Here is a 21090-nt window from a genome sequence, read left to right on the forward strand (position 1 = left end):
TGATTTAATAGCCAATCATGACTATACTTGTGATTTGTTCCCGTTTCGACAGGAATTAGCTAGGTGAGGGTAGTTTGCTTAATCAAGTAATAATTACTTTCATACATTAGCCTTGCGTTCACTGTGGTGTCACACTATTCTTTCTGTCGCACCGTAGGTTGTGTTATGTGTTGCTTAAAGCCGCCTTGGTGTCTTTGACATTAATGAAGCAATAGTCGGCTTGGTTTACCGCGAACAAAAACAGTTTTTTTTACTAGGCATTGTCGCAATACCACGTTCTGACGCATTTGTGCGTAGAGAAAAACGGTATATTCGCATTTTCCATACGCTTCCACGCTGTTGAAACTTGATTAGCTTATGTTATGGCCGCGATAACTTAATATCTGAATGTAACATTCAAGGCTGTATAGTGTATACGTATAGTGTATAAGCTGGGCGTGCAACTCGAATCGGTTTTGCGTCGAGTGGGGCGTTTCTGTGACGTAGGTAATATATGCGTTCTAGGCCTGATCGATCAAAACATGGGCGGAATATCTACGGAATACTGCTGTTAGCACGCCCTAGCTAATTTATTGACTGGGTAGCAATTTAATAATACATTGATATGAAAATGTTTCCGAAAATTTTCGGATCACACTCGATAGGGGTAATCGTCAGCGTCTAGCAGCTCAAAAGAACATTGTAATATCATAACGTATTTCATGATATGATGTGTACGAAGTATTACAGAACAGAGCCTGTTTCATACTGTGTGATTCATATTTCGTAAGGTTGCAAGAAACAGATATTCGAAGAGCTTCGCGGAGGTGCACAACTTCAATATACTATTGAATTTGAATAACTACTGAATTTTCATAATGTGCAACTAGAACTAGAACTACTCAAAAATCGCAACTAGAACTAGAGCTAAAACTAAAACTGCTCTCATTTCGAAATAGAACTAGAACTATTCAAAAAAAAAAAAACGATTGTTAGTTGACAGTCAACTAACTAAATGGTTAGTTTGTACGAGCCTGGTTTGAGTGCGTAATTACATTAGCGAGTGTTGGTGGGAGGCATTATCCAAAACAGTTTTCTTGTGCCGGCATCTCAAGTGTCATATCATGGTGTCGGTCTTTGTTGCTGGCCGCGTTGCGCGCTCGAGATATCGAAATCGAAACCGCGCTTTGTCCAGTCAAAGCCGTGACAACGCATTTGATAGATGTCAATGTAAGCGTCACGCGGGGAGTACAATTTTTGATGCGAACGAATGAATCATGGTTAAAGTTTTACCGAGTGTTTTGTGAGGCCTTGTGACGGCTGTGCGGTGTGTAATACAAAAAAATTAATGTATCAAAGAACATTTTCTTTGTCAGATTAATTGCGCGTACGCGCGATCAGTGTTGTCGCGATTCATTAGAATCAATTTCGACACACAGTGAGTGTTGTGTAACTTGTAATTTGTCGATTTATTGTAGTTATTAAGGATGGTGTGAACGTGAGGTTCACGTTCGCGTTCTGTTTGTGAACCGGAGAAATTTAGAGGTTCTCGTTCACAACAGAACCGTGGTAGGTTCTGCATTGTGAACGTTTTTCATACATTACAATTTTTACGTCACTATAACATCTTTGGTTCGAATTTATTGCATTTCAACTGCGGGCCACTCTAAGCATGGCGCTGGCAGCATAAGAAATCAACACTATTAATATAATTAGTCCAATGTTTATTTGCTCTATAGCTTTCATTCTAACTCGTGAATTACCCCTATGCTCTTGAATAAAATAGTATTTACGGTGACCGATTCTTTGTTTATTTATTATAGTTGTGCTCACCGTAAATACTATTTTATTCAAATCCAAATTTTTCGACGGCAATAACTCCACTTCCACTGGCTGGAATTGAGCCAAATTTGACGAGCATCGTTTCTATCGACAGCCTAACACTTTCATGGGGTGAACAGAGAATTTTCAAATTTTTTCTTATCTATTTTTATATAATAAATAGAAACTTTCTTCTCCTGTAGCAAAGCGGCTACTGGCTGGAATTGAACCAAATTTTGTGTGTAGGCTTAAATTAGGTAACCTAACAATATTATCAAGTAGCCAGTACGATTTGAGAAAAAAAGTCATTTCTGAAGAGCCCTAATGTCCATGTTTTCGCAAATACAGTATAATTCTAATTATAATCGAATTTAGAAAAACTTATAAAATCTTCTCGTTGCTTCTAGTTTCTGGTTTTTGCGTCCAGATGCAGTCTTTTTGTTTTTTTCACGTTCAAGTGTAACAACGGTTGTAAAGCTGTTCAAGTAAAATGCTGTGAAGTTTTGGCAACGCGCCCCTCAAGATAGAAGCCGTATACTTCGAATATCGGCCTAATAGATCGGGGTAAAGAGGTGAGTTCCATCGGTATCGGCTCAAGAATCAACTCTAATCATAATCGCTGCGGCCTGGAATGTTATCACGCCGACACGGCTGTTATAAAAATAAATTTTGACGCGCGCGTTTTGCGACCGACGACGTTGATTGTGTGAGAGCGCAGTAAGCATAAGCATGCCCGAAAATATTCCCATTGCGAGTTGGTAGTCACCGGGGCCTGACGCGTGGCGCGCGAAATGAAATCGCGGGTGACGCGATTACATCAAAAGGCGTTTGCGGCCGTTAATTATTGATGAGCGCTAAAGCGGTCGATACCGCGTGACCGGCTTTGACGTTGCGGGCCGCATTGCAATCGAATTCGAGCTGTCTGTTGACTCAGTTTTAGAGGTGGTCTGTAGGTTTGTTCAAAAATGATTTTTTTTCAGATTGCGGGGATTCACTGATTAAATTGTTAGGTTGCAAAGAAGAAACGCCAATTTGGCGCGATTCCAACTAGTAGATGTTAACGCGCGGGAGTTTGAAAAGATATTGTAAAAGAAAACATGAAATCGTTACGTTGTCTAAATTTGTTTTGCGTCGTTTTTGTAGACAACTCATCAAGTTCATGGGGTTACAAGTATAATTTGCAATTTTTGTTATATATTTTACAATAAATTTGAAATTCTCAAATTCAAAATTTTCAAACTCCTGTACTTTCACATCTACTAGTTGGGATCGAGCCAAATTTGGTGTGCAGCGTTTTTTTCAGGCAACATAACAATCTAATCAGTGAATCCACCCGAATCCGGAAAAAAGTTGTTTTGAATAAAAGAACAGACCCACTAAAACACGAATTTCACACAAAACAAAAAGATGATAACGAATGTTTACTTCACATCAGCGTGAATTCTGCTGTGTGTGTCTCGACCTCCAGCGAACCCCGGCTCAGAACCGCCGTCACATAATGATATTGCTTCAGTTGTGACTAACTTCTTTTAGCTTGATACTCTGCAACGTTTTGAGTCGATTGCTCTATCTTGAGTGAGTCGATTCTCAGAAAAAACAGCATGACTACTCTAGGCTCGGTGTGCGGTCGCGCCAGTCACGAAATCGGAATCCACAAACCCGAAAAACACCAGCTCGTGTCATTGCGTTATTCTAGCTCCATTTCTGAGTAATATACGCGATTAATACTGGGAAAGCGGGCGATTTCAAAACACGTTATGTAGTCACGTCCGGTTAAGGGGATCGCGGTGTTTACCCGTGTAGAAGGGATTGATAAATGCGGTGAGGTGTATGGGGCTGGGCGAAGGTATGGCTATCGTGGCCGCGCGTTTGATCGGTGACTTATATCTGAGTCAATTTCTAACGGCGCAAACAAGCCTCGGGCAACGCGACCCTGCAACTGATTTGTGGGCTCGGTTCGGTTTTGTTAGAATTTATCTATCATTTCAAAGGTTGCCAGTTCGGCAATTGAAATGTAATAACTTATATTATTATGAGAGTAATAATAAAACCGAAAATGAATATTACACTGATTATAAGCGTGAATTGTAGTATACGGAAATTCGTGAGCTCGGCATTCCGCACTTCATGTGGTCAACTGGACAAGTTATATTCGAAAGATACGGAGACTTTTAAACAAACTTCATCACATTCCGACAACGCAATTAAGCAATACTTGGCGGTATAATTGAGGCTATTGCAAACAGCAAAGTCGCATTTCTACCTAACGATACCCAATAATAGCAATCAATTTATTGGTATTGAACAGGACTTCGGGAGCTTCGCACTGCAGGAACTTCAATAAAACCACGCTTAAATTTCTGATATAGAAAAGGCACATTAAATGAAATCTCTGATGTAACAATTGTTGCGTACATTTTTCGTTTATGGTTAATTTCGATATTGAAGGTTGGCCGATCCGCTAGGTCAAAGGTTGAGAACCCCTGGTCAGCAGTGATGCGGAAGATTTTTTTTTCTGTGTCAGCGAAAATTTTCGGTTCGTCGAAGGCTAGAAGATTAGCGTATGGGTTCGCCAGGCTAGTGCGTTCTAGAATCACTGGCCTAGAACATGTAAATAAAAGACGTACACATTTTACACTGTATGAAAAAGTAACAGATAATAACATACCAAGAACAAGCGATCAAAATGAAGTGGCATGCGTTTGTAGGCGTAGCTGATATGCCAGATCGTGGCATAATCTCGGGCGCTGACTATTATTTAGCTTTCTTCTCGATGGACATCACGACAGCCGATTATTACGAAATTCAATCGGCCAGCCGCGGAACAACATCGATGTTTTGATGTGGTCATTCGCTCGGACGCTGTGAGTAATTAACTCGTGATGGTGTCGTCTTTATCGCTTGCTACGAAAATGGCTATTCCAGATCGTCAAGAGTTGGTTAGGAGATATTTATCGCGATGCGAATGTTTGTCGTGTTGCCGCGATCTCCAGCTCGGTGCTGACCCATGGAAGTTTTTCTGAGAAAGATCCCGATTGACCTTTTTTAACTGAACAAGGGATGGTGCTAAATCGGACTCTGGCGCAGTATTGTAGCTCATGCGCTGCCCCAGATTATGAACCTCTGACGGGGTTGGCAATTTGAAAAATTTCAGATTTTCCAAGATAGATGAGAATTACAATTACTGAATTCGCTAAAACCTTTGAAATTGAATGCAATTCCTGATTAGGAAAAATACAACACAAGTGTAACTCGGTTCGTATCAAATAGAGCTTCATTCTCACAAAAACTAGAATTGCAAATGCCTGTGTACAGTGTACATTAGGGCTCTTCAAAAATGACTTTTTTTCTCAAATCGTACTGGCTACTTGATAAAATTGTTAGGTTACCTAATTTAAGCCTACACACAAAATTTGGTTCAATTCCAGCCAGTAACCGCTTTGCTACAGGAGAAGAAAGTTTTTATTTATTATGTAAAAATAAATAATAAAAAATTTGAAAAATTTTTGTTCACCCCATGAAAGTGTTAGGCTGTCTATAGAAACGATGCTCACCAAATTTGGTTCAATTCCAACCAGTGGAAGTAGAGTTATTGCCGTCGAAAAATTTGGATTTGAATAAAATAGTATTTATGGTGACATATTCTAATAATAACAATTATAATAAATAAACATTGAATCGGTCACCTATTTGTAGCGATTTGTTGATAGTTTGTAATCTTAATGTCTTTAGAATTTCACAAAGTCATGTTTCCATCGCTGTGTGATATCATCAATGCTTCAATACAGAAGTGAACTGACAGCTGGGGTTTTTCAAACTGGCGTACATAATCTTAAATTCTCCTGGGAGAGTATGGCATATTTCCTTTTTAGCTTGTTGTTCAGAATATTCAGCTTGATGGGATAGGTCTCACCTCATATTGGCGTAATACAACTAGCTGACACATTGTCGCGTCAGGATATAGTCGTCAGGACAAAAATAATTATAATCACACTCTAGGGACCTTGACAATCAATACAATATAAGTCTCGGTGTTATATTTATTCCAAAGACTTTGCACACTGTTTTTTCACACTGCAAAGTTAATCGTTTGACCTGTGTGGTGGATGATCTGCCTGTCATAGCGTTACATAAACTTAACATCATATCTGAAGGCACTTTTGGAGGCATGAAAGTTCAATAGGCCTTGACAATTAAATAGAATGTTGATATTGAGATGAATCCGAATATTGGAATGGAGAATTGGAATAAATATTGTATCAGTAATCGTAACGAGAATTCGAATATTTATCATATAACTTGACCACCATTTCTGTGAGCTTTATGCTGGATTCATTTGTGTTTCAAGTTGCCAAGATTCATTGCGTGTGGCCAGTTATTTTGATCATTATTAACCGTAAAATAATGAGCAACGTACAGTATTCACACTCTGTTGACATCAATGCGAGTTTCCCATGGGTCTGTCTAGCTGCGTGAAATGAGACAATCTAGATTTGTAAGATATGTAAACATCTCTCACTTAGCGCTCTTTCTCTCTTTTCTAGTTATGAGAGATTCAGTAACTGGCTTTCTTTGGTATCTTTAGTTCTCTTTTATTTGAGAAAAATTAATGACAGACTTATATATAACGAGAGAAGTGCTTGATACTCTGCTCAGTTGCTGTAAAGGTATTTGGTGGAAGGATTAGTGTGCTGTGCTCTATAGATTTTACTATAATGTGGTGTGAGTGTGGAAAGTCTGCAAATTATGTGCAGCGATATTACTGTACTGCTTCTCATAGGTCCAGAACTTCAATATACCATTGGATAGTATACTGATATTGAAATGATCCCGAATATTTTCGGCTGACATTCGTCAGGAGTAATTGTCAGCAACGAGTAGAGAATTGGAAAGAACATTGTATATCTTGCCAATTCCCTCCAATTCTCTGTCTGTTGCTGACGATTACCCCTGATGAGCTGGAGTGGAATTGGTGGCAAACGTCACGCGCAACTTCTCATTCAATTCTTTAATTATTCTATGGAAGAAACCCTTCTGTCACGCGCAACTTATTGACGAAAACAACCACTGATTCCAGTCTGGCTGATGAGAGTCGGCTGAAAATATTCGGGTTCATTTCAATATGATAATGTTCGCAAAAATGGGTATATTTTTGTAGGTTTTGATCAGAATTTTCCTAACACGGGATTCTAAATTCATGATATTAATACGCCTGAGCTAGGCTTGATCAAGATACAATGAACTGTGATCCAATTTATCAACACTGAAAGCCTATATTATGAGTTCTGGAATTTAGTATTAGCACTGATCTCGTATATTGATACATTATATGTAGCCAAGTGCAACTGATAAATACTGTTACACTAGCATAAACTCAAGTGTGGGTATGAAATGGGTTGGTCGTATGGTACACTTGAATATGATATAGTTGATTCAGTCCATTTAAGTATCTGTAGAAAGCTAACAATGCTGCTCTAAGGTATGCTTATCAAATTGTATGCTGTGATATAGTCCTACATTGCAAATAATGACTCATCATTCCTAATGGCTGGTATAGTGGCAAAACATTCATGCGGTGACTGATTTAGTGCAAAACATATGTGCCCGTTTTCAATAGTAATGATGTCCATCAAATATTGGTGGTCATACTCATAAAAATTTGCAAAAAGTCTGTAACCAGATGTCTGTAAATGGTATATCTCGGTAATTTATCGAGTCAAATCTGAGATTAAACAATCAAACTTGAACCTGCTTGTCATGAAATATAAATATAATGACAATAAATGGGTGGGCTATAGTTATGTTGCTGTTTTGAGCGTTTGTTACGTCGCGGCGCCACTGTATTATTGTGTCAACTATTGAATATGAAAAGATGAACATATCATATTTGGTAACTGATATCCTTGTAAGTTCTTTGCTTTGGATACTCCCATCCTTGAGTGCTATGTAATTTTATATATGTACTGTTGTGACCGCTATGGTTTGTCGATAAGGGTTTCTATTGCACTGTGACGACAATGAGCTGGTAATACTTCTGGGGCACATAGGTTTTACTGTGAGATATCATTTCAATGTGTATTGAGGCAGCGTGGAATGATCTCCTCGATAGTTCATGCAATCCGATTGAGGTTAATCTGAGATTTCCTCTCCAGATACAATGTCGGTTTCCTGAATAAATTGTTTACTATAACTCATTTCCCTGGAGACAGAATAGTAGGAGAAAGGATGTGCTCGTTACTGCTCTCTTAATGGCGATTTAATCCCAGCCTAAATGGAATCGGTGTCCTGTGCTCACACTATGTTTATTTTTAAATTATTTTTTATTAAATTACTTTAACTTGGAAAATCATCGCTGCTCACCTGATATATCAGGCAAAAAGGCCAGCGATTCCAATTAGGAATCCCAGTTTTTCTCAAAGTTAATTCAGCCTATGATAACCTTATGAAGCCTGCAACAAATCCGTGGAGTCATAGAGTTTATATAAATGTGGAATCGTCTCTTGTTCAAACCTGCGCTATCCAGTTCATGAATAAGTTCAGTAATGAGAAAAAGAGTACCAGCAGTTGATATATTAGGTAATTTGAAGTGGATTAGCTACTTCAGTCGCGGTTTGCCTGAAGAGCTATGTTAATAGATATTGCAACATGAAGGAATTCCAGTTGTTAAACACTAAAATTGCCTAAGGGTGGGTTTTGTGCTATTTAAAAGCACCAAGCATGTCATGATTGAGGATTAGAGCAAACCTGTCAATTAAGAGGATTCCTATTATAGCCTAAATGTTGAAATTTCCAATGCAGTGGTTTTTTAAAACTGCATTTGGCATCTTTTGTTTGCTTATTTCGTAGCCCGCAGCGAACTATTTAACCATCGTCATATACTTGCGACTTGTGATGAAACATGTAGGATGACATTTGAGAAAGATGTTGAGAGACAGTGGTATCCCTGTATTTGTCATTTGATTGTGTAACAGTGATGGTTGTGTAACGCAAAATGGTAATAACGGTCCATAAAGTAAATAATTCTGGATCGTTGTCTTTTGATTACATTTAGGTACACCAACCGTGAACCCGGTCAGATCGCCTGATGTCGTGGTGTCAGATTTAACTACTGCTGGGAGATAATAAACTTAAGTTTTCTATAGACACCGTCACAATTGCAGCAGTGTTTACATAGTCTCTATATATTTATTTTGTTCTATTGACTTAGTGGCTCTCTGTAGCCGAAGAGTATAATCCATTGAATGTCGCAACGCGCGATCCCCTGGATTGTATTGCGTCATGTGGTGTAATTCGGTTCACTATCAGGAAAAAATGTTGTAATATATATAGACCGGTCAGGCATGATCACATCTCATTCTTAGAGGTCACTCGGTAAAGTGCTGATGAAATATTATTAAGTATAGTCTCCCTTGGACATTGCAAGAGATTAAGTCTTTGTGGTGTTTCTAATTCAAGATTATAGGTGAAGTCAGGTCATTAATAAGATAGTAGGACCGTGTATAATTTAGCACATTGTGACACAGTATGAAAGAAAGATTGTTTATCACTATTGCAGTATGCTAACTAGCCTTTGGCCTGATATACATAGGTATTAACTGCATCAGTAAATTAGTCGATATGTTGTGTTTTATAGACATTGACCGAATATTTTTGTATCTATGTAGCTGTAACGTAGCTTAAAATAGTCAAATTTTTCTGTCTTACATTCATATCAAGTATTAAAGAGGAGGAACATCGTTATTTTACTGAAAACTACAGGACTGCACAGGTAAAACGGTGTTATTTTGCAATGTTTTGTGCTCTTTATTAATAACCGTTTTACGTATTTCAGACATGGCAGCCTCTTTCGAAGTGATTCCCGTTACACAGCTCAAAAACGAGCGAGATTTTGAACCTATCAAATGGAACAACGTGTCGCAAACGCGAGCCGTACATTTGAAAACACCGCACAGGTAAGGGAATGACGTAAATGTAGTTTAAGATAATATAGCACTTGTTTTCATTGTGGATTGCCATTGTGTTGCTGGCCTGGTTTTGCCTACAAACCAAAAAACTTGATAAAAGTAGAAGTAGTCTGAAACATAACCACTTAAGGAAGGGGTGCAAGTGGACAAAAGTACTCGTTAGTACCTCCGTATGTATTATGTACTGCTTGAGTACTCTGAAATACTAGGAGTACTTGGTCTGCTTGCGTTAGCCTAGAATTTGTAAATAAAATAAATAAACATAAAATGACATTGTATTCGATACAGCCTGACCTGTCATTTTATTTTGTCATAACAGACCATTGTTATTTTATGTATTTTGTGATACGATTGTTGATATACAGTGTTTTTTCCCATTCTCTACTAGTTGCTGACAATTACCCCTGAGGAAAATCAGCCGAAAATATTCGGGTTTATTTCAATATCATTATATTATTCAGCTGTGTATTGAAGTACTGTACCTACAACAAATTATTTATACTTATGTATTTGAATTTCCAGATATCAACAGTCGCCCGTGTTCGCAAGAAAAGCGAACGGTTCTTCAGGCGGCGAAAATCACGACCGCAGACGTCACAGGCACCACAGCGCCCATCATAACACCCACAAAAAACACCACGACGATCCCAGCAAAGAAAACGCACGCAGGCGGCGCAGAGGCAATTCGGAAGGCGATAAAACCAACGTAAAGCCAGAGGAAAAAGTGCATTTACTGTCCGAGTTACCTTGGAGAAAATCGGGCGATTTCAACGATGCGACACTTGAAGATGTCAAGGAAGCTTCGGTACCTTCGGTGCCGAGGGCTAATATTCCTGCGGTGTCACCGTCGTTGCCTAGACGTTACGCAGACTCTCCCGTGTTTCAACGTGGCCGAACGTGGACTATACCTACAGAAAAACCTTCGATTTTAGCAAGGAGGGGTAAACACAGGGCGAAATCGCAAGATTTTTCGCCCCCCAGTAAAGAAAAATACCTACATCTACCGTTAGACATTTTGCAATCGCAAATGGGTTATACAGCAACGATGGCGGTACAACCTGTCTCTCTGGGCGACGTGAATAGCCCACAAACCCCCGACACTCCTTTAGCCGATTCTAACGGCTTTTTAAAAGTTCCAAGCACGGTGTCTGATTCCGTGCAGCGTTTTTTAGGGCTTGATGCCGGTCAGAGCTCCACTGGACTTTCGGAAGATGATGTCCGAAATTCTTCAAGATTTCGGGATAGAAGGGGGTCGTCTAGCAGTGGGAGCAGCACCAGTACCTTAACGTAAAAATGTACTGCATTTGACAAATATTTTTGATATTATTACAGCCAGGCGTATGTCTGGATTTTTGAGACGATACTGATGAAAACTATTGCCTGCGGCGACATTCAAAAGATATGGCATTGTTTGCGATAGATGTTAAACTCAATTTTAGGGTCTGGATGCTAGTCACGCATCCAACAATTGCGACACATTTCTTGCTGAACGAATAATTTGACATTTCCAATTTTTTTGGTATTATCCTCCCCGTTTTCTTGTAGGAAAAAATCGCCTTTCGTTACTGGTGCTACGTTTTTACTGAGACTACTACGTGATTAAAAACTGTGAAGTGTTGCATTTGAAAAATCAGGTCGTTTGCGTGAATTGCTGGAAGATTACCAATTAAAGTCATAACCGTGCAATAGTTGATGTGACGAAGAATATCTGATCGGAAATTTTACCCGTATCGAGTAAAAAATATTTCTGAACCTAAATTCTATAATTTTTGATCTGTCATGTATGTTTTGTGTGGCTTGTTTATTGTCTTGATTTGAATTCAAGAACGTTTTTGAGCGATAGTGTTTGAGCCAATTCACAAACGCCGAAATTGTGTCTGAATCGACCTTTCACGATGTTGCTATTGCCTTGTCGCGCTATTGAAATGTGAAATCGCAAAAATTTCTTTTTGACCCTGTTTCTTCATTGTTTTCATATGATCTATTTTGTTGCCTTAATGATATTGATGAAAAATGTGCTGAAAAAAGTTTTGTGTTATGGTTGCGGCTGGAGGAACAGAACCAGGCAGATTCTCAGGGAATATCTGATACTGAAAATTGCATAAAACTGGCATTTTGAGTTAAAATCGCATAAAAATATCTAGATAGGAAACAAGGACACACAGAAGTTTATTTTCTAAAATAATAGTTGATAATTTGGTGAATTGGGGGCCAACGATATCACAATTATCATGTCAGCTGGTCACGTTATACAGTCAATTATATATAGGCAGGTTCAGTGCATTCACATCTACTAGTTGGAATTGCACCAAATTTGGTGTTACGATTGTTGATATACGCTCTTCTTTCGAATTCTCTACTAGTTGCTGATGATTACCCCTGACGAGTGTCAGCCGAAAATATTTGGGTTCATTTCAATATGAATATACTATTCAATTGTATATTGAAGTTCTGTACCTCAAAGAAGCTGTTCAAATTTGGTGTGCAGAACTTTTTTAGTCAACCTAACAATATAATCAGTGAATCCTAGAAATCCAGAAAAAAAAGTTATTTCGAACAACCCTACTAGACATGGATTTAACATCTTAAACTGAAAATTGACCGTTTCGTCCATATTGATAACCGAGACTGAAACTATTAGGACATTATTGATCTCTTACTTAAATTTGATGTTGCAATCAAGAGCTTGCCGTTCTTGAACATCATTGGATAAAAATTCGTAGGAAATAATAGTTTTGTTTACTTGGAAAATAGTCGGTCAACCTTCGGAATCCCTGCAAGACTCAACACAGTCGCTCTTTTAATTTGGAATAATGTGTTAGTATTACTGGGAACACTTATGCCGTATATAAGCCACAATCAATACAATTTACAGTGCTTTGTATAAAGCATATAATCAATACAAGTGACAGAGTCTAAAATCTCACCTCTCCGCGGTGCTGTTATTGAGAGAGACCTTATTACATTATTGAAGATATAATTCAAGTCCAGATGCCTTCTCCAGATGTCTTCTCCACTCCCACGGCTATCGATACAGAATAAGGCTAGTTCATTTCGTTTCTGTATGTGCTAGCTACAGGTTCAAGTCTATATTTTGAAGGCTGCTGTGTCAGGCTTGGACAACTACATAATTCTCTTTGTCTAATCAGATTAATTAGAACGGAATTTCGGTAATGTAATTTGTGGAATGTTTGTATGCTCTAATTTTATTTCTTATCTAATTTATGGCTTTCCTGGAAATGCTACACGGAAACTTGGTAGCTTAGAATTATAGCTCTACAGTTTTTTCCAAATTACACTAGAATTAGAATTATAGATACATAGCTTTTTCCAAATTGGTAATTTAATCTGGTTTAGTCTGGTGTAGAGACATTTGCCAGTCTCATGCTTATGGGAATGAACTAAAAATTGATGCACACTGAACTTAATTTCTGCTGTATTTCTTTGGTAATTTCAGTAATTTTAATTAAAACAGCAGTTGGAAAAAACTGTTTAGCTATAATCTAATTTGGAAGAGCTGAAATTTTTCATAACTATCTAACTCTTGGGTTGAGTTGCCGTCACGCTATGATTAATTTATAGCCGCATATCAAGCAAATCTTTGCAAATTGGAAAACGGTATTGATTCTTTGATTGGACGTCTAATTTAGTGAAATGCGTATCATCTACTGCAGAAAAAAGAAAGTTTACATTTTGCTCATATTGAAAGGCGTCCGCATCAATATTTCATTCAGTCATGCCAGCTGCATGATAGCCCATTTTCTGAAACATGTTTTAGCGTTACAGTTGGCCAAAGTGCTGTGAGCGATGTTGAGAGTGTAAAATTTGCAATGAACTCGAACGGGACGTAGGATTTTGGTGGTGATGTCGAGTTTTCAAGGATCATAACGGTGTGAATGATGTGGAGAGTTGAAAAATGTACTTTTGCTGTGACCACAAACGATGTAATGCAGGTTCTTCATCACATTGAAGATTATTTGTTATTTCGATTCAGTTTGTTACCATGATATTAGTTGATCACGACTTCAAAGATATGTAATTTTGACTAATGTTCATTCGGGGTATTCGAAAATGACTTTTTTTCTCAAATCGTACTGGCTACTTGATGAAATTGTTAGGTTACCTGATTTAAGCCTACGCACCAAATTTGGTTCAATTCCAGCTAGTAGCCGCATAGCTACAGGAGAAGAAAGTCAATCATCAATCATTTATTTGTCACACCAGTGAAGGAGAAGAAAGTTTCGATTTATTATAAAAAAATAAATAACAATAAATTTGAAAATTTTCTGTTCACCCCATGAAAGTGTTAGGTTGTCTATAGAAACGATGTTCACCAAATTTGGTTCCATTCCGACCAGTGGAAGCGGAGCTAGTGCCGTCGAAAAATTTGGATTTCAATAAAATAGTATTTACGGTGGGCACCACTATAATAAATAATTAAAGAATTGGACACCGTAAATGCCATTTTATAGTATTTCGTTAATTCTTAATGGTAAGGAGTAGGGTTGTCACCGAGTGTCAAGTCTCCAAGTCACAAGTCAATCACACTTTATAGTTTTGACTCGAGTCAAGTCGAGTCATTTTCAATTCACCAACGAGTCAAGTCCGAGCCCAAGTCATCGAGCAGAGGGTCGAGTCCTAGTCATGGTATTATGACTCGAGTCCGAGTCCAAGTCATTGTGTCAACTGCTCAGTTTTCAGTTATTGTCTTGTTTAACCCACCTTTATAACTCTTTTTGGTGATATCGAATGGTTCGCATTTATAATATACTAATTTTCCTCACTTTTAGAGGTTCCCGGTCGCATTTTCAAGTACCAGTACCAATAGACGAAATCCCAATAGTATGGTTACTTTACTATTCTGCCTATATAATTTCAAACTTGAAAAAATCGTCTCCACTATTCAAGTCGAATCATTAGAATTCACACCCAATTCAGATTTGAGTTCTTAATCATTGTGCCTAGCCATAATTATCATGACCTTGTGTATTTTTGAAGAGCTGTACAGTTAAGATATCCACTTTTGGCTAAGGAAAATGTCAGAAAAGCGCTCATTCCGTAAAGCTTTCCGTTCGCTGCGTCGCTCCAAGTCCTCGAGTTTCTTCAGCATGAAAAAATCTGCGAATCGGAAATCGATGAAATCTTTGTCGGAATATGATTTTGAAAGGGTTACCCTCATCGAGAATCAGACTTTCAAGAAAAACGAAGTGTCCGAGTTGTATTGGAGATCGGTGGTTAAGAGACCGATGTCTTTACGGCAGCGTAGACAGTCTGGGGAATCGGTAGGGTAATAGTTTTTGATATGCTAAGAATAGAAACAGGCTGATGCAATGTATCCCGTAAATTAAAACTTTTTGTGGTAGCAGTAATTGATGATAGTATGGTGCATGCGGAATACCCCAAAACCTAAAATTTCATGGCATTCTGATAGGGGAGATTTAGTAAAATGAATGAACGAACGAATAAACTGGAATCATTGCAAACCTGATAGGTAGCAAAATTACTGTGTCTTTTTTATTACAAAGTAGAATTACAGAGTGAGCCAGTACTGTTGTTGCTTTGGTATCTAGAATTTTTAGAAGTACTCACTTTTTGAAATTTGTCACTAGAACTAGAATTAGAACTACTCACTTTTTGAAATTTTTGACTAGAACTAGAATTAGAACTACTCACTTTTTGAAATTTGTAACTAGAACTAGAATTTGAACTACTCGTTATTCAAAATCCACAACTAGATTCAAAATCCACAACTAGAACTGGCACTAACGAGCTTTAAAAGTATTAGAACTACTCATAAAACGATTAGGTAGCTGATAGTTTATTAACTGAATATACAATTAAGTAATATATTCATATTGAAATAGACCCAAATACTTTCGGCTGACACTCGTCAGGGGTAATCGTCAGTAACTAGTAGAATATTGGAAAGAACATTGCTAATCAAAAAAGAGTATTTTTAGTGCATAATGATCGCATTTTGTGGCATATCATTTCTGACAAACTAAATTTCTTTGCAGTACTATGACTTTATTGCGGAGAAGAGGGGGCAATGTGAACCGGTCCACAGCGCCGTCGAATGCATGAAGAATCTGTTGTCTGAGCTATCAGAGGAGGACCCGATCGAACAGGACTTGAAAAAGATTCTGCTGCAGCCTCATGTTATGGTGAATAGATTATGATTATGATTGTTTCAATTAGACTAATTGGAGCGAAATGCCGGAAATCTCATTCTAACCCAATTCGGCGAATGTTTCTATGTTCTCATTTTGATTCTAATTGTAATGACTCAAGTCATTTTCTTGAAAATGGAATATGACTCGACTCGAGTCAATTTGTGTATTGGCAACAGTATGACTTGGACTAGAGTCGAATTGAAAATGACTCGACTTGACTCGAGTCGAAACTGTAAGATTCAAATTGACGCGTGACTCCGAACTTAGTGACTTGGTTGCAATCCTGGAATTCAGTAATTCTAATTCGAATCTTGTTTGGAAAAAGCTGTGTAACTATCATCTCAATTGTAATGTACGTTAGTAAGCCAATATTCACAAACACAATAATATCAGTTATCAGTACTCCATTTATTCATTGAAGATATCCCAAAATTTATAACATTGAAACAATAACATAACACACGCTACAGTCATTTGATAGACAGCTATCATATGAATCAGTCGATGCAACGAATCTTTGTTTCAGAAGAACAGCTTCTTGGAGGTACAGAACTTCAATACACAGTTGAATAGTATATTGATATTGCAATTAACTTGAATTTTTTTGGCTGACACTCGTCAGGGGTAATCATCATCAACTAGTAGAGAATTTGAAAAAACATTGAATATCAACACTTTAATCAACACTTCAAGCAGCCCCATATTATTGAACCTTTATCTTTCAACTTGATATGAACTCAATGCAGCCTAGATGAGCTCAGGCCCTGTAATTTCCACCGAAACCAACTGAATCTAACAACTGTGGAAGCGATCGTAACCTCCTAATCGTAATTGTGTTATGTAACACGATAGGAATTGGTATTGGAGAATCGTGTGTCCCAAGAGGACGTGTTATTTAATTATAGCTGAGATAACTTCCCGATTTGTTGTTATTGATTTTCATTAAACTCTTGTGTAACATTTAGGAAATGCTTTTCAACAGAGGTCAATAAGGCTTTTTTCAAATTTTGCTGGCTACTTGATTAAATTGTTAGGTTGCCTGAGTAACGATACACAACAATTTTGGCTCGATATATTGAGCCGATATACAAAAGATACGGCATCTAGCTTACAGCGCATTTCCAAAACTTGACAGCATTGATTTGAACAGTGATTTTTGGACGTGAAATAAACTAGAAAGGTGCATCTGTACATCTGTAAGCTATAAGAAATAGATGAATATTCCCATGATAGTTCTGTGACTCCCGACGGCCATGTTGTGACATCACGAAGCTCTTCAGAGTGTGATCCCGAGTGTCATGAGATTCCTTTTCATTTCAGCGATTGCTGCAGGCTCACGACATCACGTCTCACAGGGTGCTTGCCGAGCCAGAACCTGAGCCAGTGGCTTCACCTACGCTAGGAAATGGCAGCCATTTCTCCAATGCTGAAGACAGGCCCGGCGAAGATGGCGTTAGAACCAGGGTTCAGTTAGTACAATTTACCAGGAACACCAATGAGCCCCTGGTAAGTAATGGTACAGTAGGGTTGTTCATAAAAACTTTTTTTTTTCAGAATTTTGCGTCTTTAGCTAGAATTGTTAGGTTTGCTTAAAAAACGTTGCGCACCAAATTTGGCTCGATTTCAACCAGTAGAAGTGAAGCGAATGAAATCTATTTTACCTAAAAAGTACAAACGGAGCTCAAAAAGGTTGAAAAGCACTGCTATAGGCTATTTTCTAACTGAATCTTTCAACTGCAATCGCTTTGCTTCTATCGGCTGGAATTTAGACAAAAATGTTATGCATCGATTTTTAGACAACTGGACAATTAAATAGTATATTCATAATGAAATGAACCCGAATATTTTCAGCTGACACTCGTCAGGGGTAATCGTCAGCAACTAGTAGAGAATTGGAAAGACTGGACAGTAAAATTTGAGAGAATAATTTTCAACTATTTTTTAATAAATTCAAAATTTCAAAACTCATGTAGCTTAATTTCTACTGGGTGGAATTGAGCCAAATATGGTGTGCAATGTGTGGTATTTTTTCTGCTTTAAAAACGTTGCGCACCAAATTTGGCTTGATTTCAACCAGTAGAAGTGAAGCGTATGAAATCTATTTTACTTAAAAAGTACGTAATTTCAGTTCGCAAAAGAATCAATTCTCACTCATTGAGCCGAATCACCGTAAACAAGCCATTTGAGGCGCAGATCGCCAGAATTACGTGAAGCAGCATGTCAGAATTTCAAATTTGTAATGTCAGTCGAAGCTTTTGCCCAGTGATTTAGCAATGTGACTATATTGTTTCATGTAATTCGAATCACAATGCCCAGCGCTATTGACGACGTACTTTTACAGCGATATAAAAAGCTTTATCGGTGATTCATGCCATGATCTACAGTAGGTTTGCTCGATCGCCGTCACAGTAAACAGTGTGTTGCGATATCTATATCGGGTGACGAATGTAGATTCATTTCGAGACTATGATCTCAAGATTTATTCTAGCAACGCTCCAGACTTGTGCAAACTACCTATCCAGTTCGTTTAACGTCAACTAACCATGATGTTTTTTGAGTAATTCTAGTTCTACTTGCAAATTTTGAAAAGTGGTTAGTTCTAGCGCTACTTGTGGTTGCATATTTTAAAAAGTCAGTAGTTGCAGATTCGAATTTTTAAATGCAAGTAGTTCTAGTTCTAGTTGGGCATTTTGAAAAGTGAGTAGTTCTTGTGCTAGTTGTGTATTTTGAAAATCCAATATTTCATTATGAATATATCATTCGATTGTAAACCATTTTCCTTGTTGTAAGGGCATCACGTTGAAATCGAATTACGAAGGACATTGTGTCGTGGCCCGGATTCTTCACGGCGGAATGATCCATAGACAAGGTGAATGAATTTTCGATCTTTGTACAATGTGCAGCAAGGGGTTGTCAAAATAGTCATTGTGGCTACTCAAGTAGAAGTAACATCACAAATTTATGCTTAAGTACAAGATGTAGCGATTTACAATTTAGTGAAAATGTAAGTATTGTAAGTTTAGTTTTAGCTAAAAAACTGGAAGCTGTAAAGTAGCCAAAATTCATAACTAACCTAATTCAGTTTAGTGCAAGTTGGCGAAACCTGCTGGGAGTACTTTGAAAAGTAGAAGTACTTAGCAAGTGTGCCGCCAATCTCAACCATGTATTTTCTTTGTTGCATGTTCTCTAAAATATAAAAAAATAAAAATTTATTTACTGACACAGGTACGCTCCATGTCGGAGACCAAATCAAGGAAATCAACGATATAAGTACGGAAGACCAAACCATCGACGAGCTTCAGACCATGCTGGTTTGTTGTAGTCAAGTGCGCTACTCACATTTTCGATGACGCTACTAACTGATTTTTATGCAGAAAGAAATTCGTGGTAACATCACGCTGAAAGTGGTGCCTGGATACAAAACTCCACCGCCATCTTGTGAGGTAAATCAAAAAGTTTTCCTCGTATTGCTATTACAGATGTACAGTGTATATCATGGTTTTTCGGGATCTGGATGCAATCCTGATCGATCAAATGGAATTCGCGTCCTGGTTTTGTCTTTCATGTTAAATTCGGATACAAAAAATCCTGCTCATGGCCGAGAAGTGAGCATCTGTTCAGAGATGGAAAGCTGGAAAATTTTCAGCTTTCCCAAATTAGATCAGAATTAGATTGATCTACACCATGTACGCAGTTGTTCAAAATTAGATTAGAATTAGAATTCTGAATGCGCGAAAACTAGGAAGTAGAATCAGATTCCAAATTCGAAAGAAAAATCAAGTTCGCTTCATGTCGAGTTGAAAAAAACGTTACACAGAAAATTTTGGTCCGGTTCCAACTGGTAGAAGCGAAATTATCGGAGTTTGAAAATCTTGGATTTGAAAAAATAGTATTTACTCTGGGTAATCGAAGAGTTGTCAATGAAAAACTCGAATAACTTCATTTCCACGTACTGGAATTGAGTCAAATTTGTTTTGCATCGTTTTGTGGACAACCTACAAATTTCATTTCATAAAATTCCAGAAAAAAAACATTTTAAATTTTTTATAATAAATTCAAAATTTACAAACAGAGTTATTTTTGATCAACCCTAGTGAGTGTGGAATAGCAATTTGCACAAGTTTACGCTGATTAACCAAATTATTTTTAATTGAACCATAAGATATTTCCTAGTGCTACTATACAATCAAAGTTATTGACGTACGAGACATTACACATTGTTGATTCGTTTGTATTTTTAGCTGTTATTGAAGCACCCGGTAGGTTCCATTTGAGTGCTATGTGGAAAAATAGATCTTCCGAGTGCTGTCATTGATTGTGCGTACATCAACGATGCTTTGTGACAGATTTTGTTTCTTGAAGTTTCTTGGAATTGAGGATCTTGTTATATTTTCATCATTTTACTCTGAAACTTCAATGGTATTTACACTGCCAGCTTGAGAGGATGTGACTGTCATTAGCGTCTTAGACCAGGGTTGTAATGACTCGAGTCGTTATTTTTCGTTGACTCGATTTGAGTTGAGTCATTTTCTGGGAAATGGAAAATGACTCTAACGACTTGAGTCATTTTGTGTATTGACTGGACTTGTATTCGAGTCATTGCGTATGGCTTGACTAAAGACTCGTATATCAAGACCTATACTTGAAGAGTAGGGCTAGAACCTGTGTTTTATCTGTTTGAATAAACATGAGTATAATATAAATTCAAGGCATTCAATATCACCGAAAAAACTGAAAATTGAGGATATTATATATGCGAGACATTCAATATCAACCGAAAGACAGAAAAATGTGTATATTGTTAACGTTGGGCATTCGATATCACCCATAAATGAAAAATCAGTATATTATTTTATGTGAGCCATCCAACATCGCCCAAAAACTGAAAAATGAGTATATTATAAATGCTAGACATCGATATCACCCAAAAATCTGAAAAAATTAAATATGTGCATATGATAAACGTGAGGCATTCCATATCACCCAAAAACAGAAAAAATGAAAATTTAGTACATATGCAAGGCATTCAATATCACCCACAAAACTGAAAATCGAGAATATTATAAATTCATGGCATTCAAGATCACCCAAAAAACGTGAGTTGACCCAACTTGAACTCGACAATGAACAGTGCAACACAATGTCTTGGACTC

The 21090-nt window shown here is 37.6% G+C and overlaps 2 protein-coding genes across 4 annotated transcripts in view; both read left to right on the forward strand.

Moving 5' to 3' along the window:
• LOC145454988 (peripheral plasma membrane protein CASK-like) overlaps nt 1–21090 on the forward strand; it is a 60934-nt gene that overhangs the window by 32372 nt on the left and 7472 nt on the right. For 2 of the 3 annotated variants that reach the window (XM_080332936.1, XM_080332938.1), the window contains exons 11-16: nt 15782–15928; nt 17258–17443; nt 18728–18806; nt 19163–19248; nt 19312–19380; nt 20179–20196. In XM_080332936.1, the coding sequence (XP_080189062.1) occupies nt 15782–15928; nt 17258–17443; nt 18728–18806; nt 19163–19248; nt 19312–19380; nt 20179–20196 (585 nt within the window). The remainder of the gene's footprint in view (nt 1–15781; nt 15929–17257; nt 17444–18727; nt 18807–19162; nt 19249–19311; nt 19381–20178; nt 20197–21090) is intronic. The other variant, XM_080332937.1, reaches the window with a different exon arrangement.
• LOC145455003 (uncharacterized) lies at nt 9419–11130 on the forward strand. Its single transcript, XM_080332955.1, has 3 exons — nt 9419–9568; nt 9632–9752; nt 10287–11130. Exons 2-3 carry the CDS (start codon nt 9634–9636, stop codon nt 11053–11055), a joined length of 888 nt encoding a protein of 295 aa, XP_080189081.1. The 5' UTR covers nt 9419–9568; nt 9632–9633; the 3' UTR covers nt 11056–11130.

This window comes from Botryllus schlosseri, chromosome 14, assembly GCF_051294905.1.
Source record: "Botryllus schlosseri isolate E-star chromosome 14, Bs_hap1, whole genome shotgun sequence".
In the NCBI taxonomy this organism is placed as follows: Eukaryota; Metazoa; Chordata; class Ascidiacea; order Stolidobranchia; family Styelidae; genus Botryllus; species Botryllus schlosseri.

Coding starts and splice junctions, on each gene's coding strand:
- LOC145455003 (XM_080332955.1), top strand. CDS start 9,634: ATGGCAGCCTCTTTCGAAGTGATTCCCGTTACACAGCTCAAAAACGAG. Junction 9,753..10,286: donor CATTTGAAAACACCGCACAG/GTAAGGGAATGA, acceptor TTGAATTTCCAG/ATATCAACAGTCGCCCGTGT.